We start from the raw sequence: 5,574 nt of genomic DNA, 5'->3' as shown, positions 1-5,574 counted from the left end.
TTTGACACTTGGTAGGCTGTGTGCACTGCAGGTGCCTCTTTCAAACACACACACACAGGAAGTCAGCGTTCACTATGATCTCATCCCCTCTGTTATGCACTTAATACATTTTACAGACTAGATTACAAATTCAGGCACAAGCCTGGAGGACACTTTTAGAAGTTTGATAAGCTCAACTTAGTGCACAAAACAGGGCTTTTCTTAACTCATATAAAAGATTGAAAATACTTCACTTGTGCATATTTATGAGCAGGTATGTATGTATGCCACGGGTGGTCGTGTTATTGAGGTAAACAGGTGTTTACTGTTTATTCCATATCATGAAGTGCTGCTCTGGTGTCAACAGCTGCATGGTATTGCACCAGTTTTAGGGAATTCGTGAGCTTTGAAACCAGTGTAGGCATGGTCTAAAGCAGAGAAGTGCAAAAGAACAAGGGTGTAAAAGTTTTAAACTATAGTATTTTAATTATTTTGTTACTTAACACTGAGGATTTGCAGCGAATTTGCAGTCTGACGGTGTTATGTGACCCTGTGATTGTGACATGCAGATAGAAATAAATGAGCAAATGTTGCCGTCAAGTAAAAGTTTATTGAATGGAAAAAATAAACATTTGATTTTAAAGCAATACAAGAAGAAAAGAAATATCTTACATATGAGCAGAAAAACACAAGAAAGACATTCTCTTTAATCAGCTCGATAAATGCGTTACATTTAAAATGACGTATAAATGTTGAGGCAAAACGAGTGCAGATCTTTAGTTACAATTGTGCTTAAAAGGCAGACAGGCCAAAAAAAAACAAAAATAAAAAAGAAGCTTGGAGGAAGATTGACAATCTGACAAAGAAAACAGCCGAGGATGTCACGGCTCACTGACTGGAGACATGCAGGTGAGCGTGGGGAGTCAGGTGACAGGATTTGGGAGGAGAGTCCAAGGACATCCGGTGGGTGGATGGAGAGGGGTGGAGGTGGGGTGGAGGGGTGAACAGTGTTCAGACGGGAATTATACTTGCAGAAAGAACGCCTACACAAAAAGTTCCTACATCATTACATTGAATTTTTATTTGCATTAAAAGCCTAATTTACATTCACGCCGTGTCCGCACTGGGGTTCTCCATCACTCACTCCTTATCTCCATCTATTCCTCCTTGCCCCTCCTCTCTTTCACTCTTTATTCTCCTGCATCTCCCCTCCTTTCAATCTGCCTTTCATGTCACTCCATTAGGCGGGGTGCAGAGGGAGGGCTGATGGCTTCTCTCTCCGGCGTCCTTGCTTCGGTTTTGCTGCAGCTGTTGGGCTGTGATAAAGAGAGCAAAGAGGAGAAGTTTTCACACTAATTACAACATAATAATGGAGCACTCGGTAAAAGCCACTGTGAAAATGAAGGTCAAACAGTCATTCGTATAAAGTGAATAGAGTCTATTAGAAAGCATCTGTAAAGTGAAGAGAGATCGCTGAAGTGGGGGTAAAAGGGGATTTTTTTTATGAGACTGGAGTAAAATAAGAACATTTACTGGTCACACTGGCAGTATTTCTTATGCCTGGGTCGTTGTTGGCCCTTCATCTTCAGAAATCTCTTCTATAAAAAACAAGAGAAGAAAACAAATGCATTTTTGTTTGCTACAGAGAGCCATTCTTCTTTGTTTCATCTTCAGTCATCACAGCACCACATAAAGATGTGATGAATGGATCTCCTCACTCACCTTCCTTCTTTTGACTCTCACGCACAAGACTATGACACAAACCATCAGGAGAATCGCAACCAGGCAGCCAACACCAATGGCAACCCACACCCACCAGGCTAGCCCCAACAGCCTCGGTGAAGCATCATCATTACCGCCTGAAAGCCAAACAGATTATTGAAGCATTAAAAGTGTCAGATACACATTCAGTGAAGGATCTCTGTGAGCAGAAGTCGTGATAAACTGTACCCACAGTTTGTGCCGCAGGGTTTCTCACTCTTGCCATTCAGTTTGGGTGGCGACTTTGTTGTAGTTGGAGGCTCTGAAGAACAAAAACACACATCTTTATGTTTCTTTGACCACATATGCACACAAAGGTCTTCATTCCTAGTGCCTGTGTATTACCTTGTACTGTGATGGTCAGACGCTCACTAAGCTTATTGCTGCCACAGGTGACGATACACTGCCAGGCCCCGTTATGTGAGCTTGTTACAGGTTTCAGTTGAACTGTTGATGAATCTGTGGGAGAATCTGCATTTGGACTCTGCCACTTCACTTCACATCCTTGGGGCTGACCTTTCACCTCACACTGAAGCGTTGCCTCATCGTTCGGCTTGAGAACAGCAGAGGGTTTGACGGAGACCGAAACTGAGAAGGAGAACAGACGGACAACAACAGATACAGTGAGAATCACAAAGAGAAAAGGAGACCATGCTGAACAAGGTGCTTCATCCAAACTCGCTACACACATGACAAAGCTTTATAACATGAGAGGAAAAGAATGAGAGCATATTACACTAAGTATTAAAGGAAATGTGGTAACTCTTTCACACATTGGAACATTTTTGGTGATATGAAAATATCATAGATAACCATTTAACTGTAGAGGGATTGTAATAAGTAGTGACCCAGCTAGTGACAGAAAAGATCCGGCCTGGACTGTTTATTACATCACAAGCTGATGTTTGTGTCCTTTTCCTTTACTACAAATTAGTGTAGACCAAATTGCATTTTTTTTGTCCATAACTGTCATAATTTGCTTACACAGGCATCACTGTCATATAGAAACACAGCATAAGCTTTTTTGTTTAAGCAGCCGTTCACTAAAATAAAAAACAAGAACTTAAGACTGTGGTGGTCCTGCCCACCCCGTGTCTCCACTCCTGTTCAGGAAGTTTCAGTGGTGTCCCACGTTGGGATTAGAGACATCAAACAAGGAAAGCTGCCTGTACAACAGAGTTTGTTAAAGAGGTTGTTCCCCGTACACGTCTGAAAGAGGACAGAGCCTTTCAGTCTGTGGAACAGTTTACACCACAACTACGTTTGGCTGACTCTATGGTATCCTTTAAAAAGCATTTAAAACGTATCTTTTTAAACAAGCCTTCTGTTGATCAACGCTTTTTAAATTTTACATTTTTATTTACTATTAAACTTTAATATTGTGTATATTGAAAATTCTGTGACGTAACTTTCTGTTTATTTTAATCTTTGTGTACAGCGCTTTGTGACGGCCTGTCTATGAAAAGCGCTTAATTAATAAACTTTACTTACTTATTTAAAGATGTTGAAGGCTGACTGGGAGAGGATTAAGTTGAATTAAGGGAAATGTAGTACTCTGAGCTTGATTTTTCAATAGTATAATCTGGATTTTGGTCTCTGCTGCTTTGAATTGTCTAATGTGAGTACAAAACATAGTGTGTAAGAAATACGTTGTATATTTTTGTTGTATATCCTTTTACCTGTTATAGTAACAGAACCATCAGTCACATTAAACAAATTTCCCCTCATTTCACAGCAGTGTCATTTTTATTAACCTAATTATCAGTGTAACATGAAAGGATCCAGAAAACAAAACCATAACTGTCCTAATATGTTAAACCCATCACTGTTCCAATAAATATGAACATTTATTTGTAATTGTATATTTTCAAGGGTCTGCTGTTTACCTGACAACACAGAAAGTGAATGTTCATGACGTGTCCCATCTGCCGAACATGTGAACCGTCCAGCATCTGTTTCTCTCACACTGGAGATTTCCAGATTGTTCTGTTTCACGGCTGACCTCCACGCAAGTTCAGCACTGCCTAACACAGAAAATAAAAATATGTTCTAATATAATGTTATCATCAAATACTTTACTGTTAAGTGTTCTGAGATACTCAAGTACCTTTGCGAGGGAAGCCTCTCTGATCAACACTATAAAGAAGGTCATTTCCATGAAGCCACCGCAGAGAGCGTGTGTAGCTGCTGACCCCACACTTCAATGTGACTTTCTCCCCGACTTTTGCAAAGAAAACTTCACCTGCAGCAGAGAGTGCACCCAGCACTGAAAAGAAGACAATCACAGTGAATAAATACTCTGCTTTTAATTATGCTTATTTAAAGGAGGATATAAGAAACGTCTCTACATGGAGACAAAACCAGTCATATTCTCTGTATGTCGTCGTAAACTTGTGCAGTGACATTAAAGAACCTGAGATGATTAAAACATCACTTCAACCATATTTATAGAAGATTTTTCAGTTTGATTAAACATGAGGTTACACACCATCTACAACATGTGTGTGCAGTATTTTAAAGGATTATTCACAATATTGTCTTCACAAGTATATTCACTCACCAAACACAAACAACACAATCACCTTCATTCTGAAAGTCGACCTGAGGGTTTAAAATAAAACACAAATGAACATTACTGTTAACACGACATCATAACAAGAAAACTAATTAAACGTGAACACTTTCATTTCACACACAGCCACAGAGAGATTCTTCTTCACATGAACACTTTACAGAGAAACCACCAAGCCCTCGCTCTGTTTCCGTCCTCTCTCTGTGTCGCATGTTAAAAATGATAAAACTCAGTGTTGGACTTAAAAAGTGAAAAAGAGTGTCACTGAGAAAGTCAAACATTTCTTGTGGCTCTTTAATTTAATCTCACCAACAGCTCATGTGAAGGTGTTTCCTGTAAATCTGCTGTAACTTTACCTGACTGCTCATCAGAAATGAGAAGTTTTAAGAAGAAAAATATAAATTTGTTTCCACTCAAGTGACGTGTATATTAATTCTCCTAAAAAAAACAGCTCAACTGAGATCATTGTGTCCAATTAACTAGCATCAAAATGAATTTTAACACTTGCTGCCTCCACATAAGCTGCTTTAATCACGCCAAAAATTAAAAAAGTTAAAGCTCAGTTTTAAACTTAACTCTGTGAGCCTCATTTGAAAAATTAAATCTCAGTGACTGAACCACAGAATTAAACTCACAGGTTAACGAATCTTTAAGCCTATTAAATTAACATGATCGTACACATCAAAGGCTCAGAAACAAACTTCAGCACATTTTTTCTTCAGGTTTGTTTAAAAGACTTTAACTTCGACTCCGTACAAACAACAATTTCTGAAACACTTGAAACATTTCATCTGTATTTGCTCTTAAACTGGTGCCTCTGCAGTAACTTTGAACTCCATTACGGAGCAAACAGAAAGTTTCCGGGATAGTCGAGTTAACTCCTTACTATTTATTCTGAAACATAAAACCCAACTTTAAAATGTGAGTTGAGCTCTTACCTTAATTTTGAGCAGATTGTGTGTCTTTTAGTTCAGTTATTGAAGGCAAAAATCTTTCTTCATCCTCTCCGTGCTTCACTTCACTGAAAACAAGAGCTCAAGGATGCAAAAGTGTAGAAGGCGGAAGACATCTGAAGAGAGAGCTGCACTCTGGAAAGTTGTAGGCCACTGCAAACCCCAGATCTTTGTGGGTTTGCTACTCAGGTCTACTTTCCTGCAATCTAGGCCTGGCATTTTCTACTCAGTGCAGTTCTTACAAGAAGCTAAAGAAAGTTCTGCACAGTGACTTAAAAAAAGCTCAGCTGCACACACTCAGTCAGATTA

The 5,574-nt window shown here is 39.2% G+C and overlaps 1 protein-coding gene across 1 annotated transcript; it reads right to left on the bottom strand.

The window, feature by feature from the left end:
• Positions 1–579: 579 nt before the first annotated feature.
• On the bottom strand, positions 580–5,574 carry LOC101486782 (uncharacterized). The gene is made up of 9 exons (XM_014410576.4): positions 5,251–5,574; positions 4,301–4,341; positions 3,848–4,006; positions 3,627–3,764; positions 2,086–2,328; positions 1,934–2,002; positions 1,702–1,838; positions 1,513–1,577; positions 580–1,295 (listed from the first exon to the last, which is right to left on the bottom strand). The coding sequence occupies exons 2-9, from the start codon at positions 4,326–4,328 to the stop codon at positions 1,220–1,222; spliced, it is 915 nt and encodes a 304-aa protein (XP_014266062.4). The 5' UTR covers positions 4,329–4,341; positions 5,251–5,574; the 3' UTR covers positions 580–1,219.

Source organism: Maylandia zebra, linkage group LG11, assembly GCF_041146795.1.
Source record: "Maylandia zebra isolate NMK-2024a linkage group LG11, Mzebra_GT3a, whole genome shotgun sequence".
Lineage (NCBI taxonomy): Eukaryota > Metazoa > Chordata > Actinopteri > Cichliformes > Cichlidae > Maylandia > Maylandia zebra.
The sequence above is the reverse complement of the archived record's forward strand: the minus strand, read 5'-3'. Positions and strand labels throughout refer to the sequence as shown.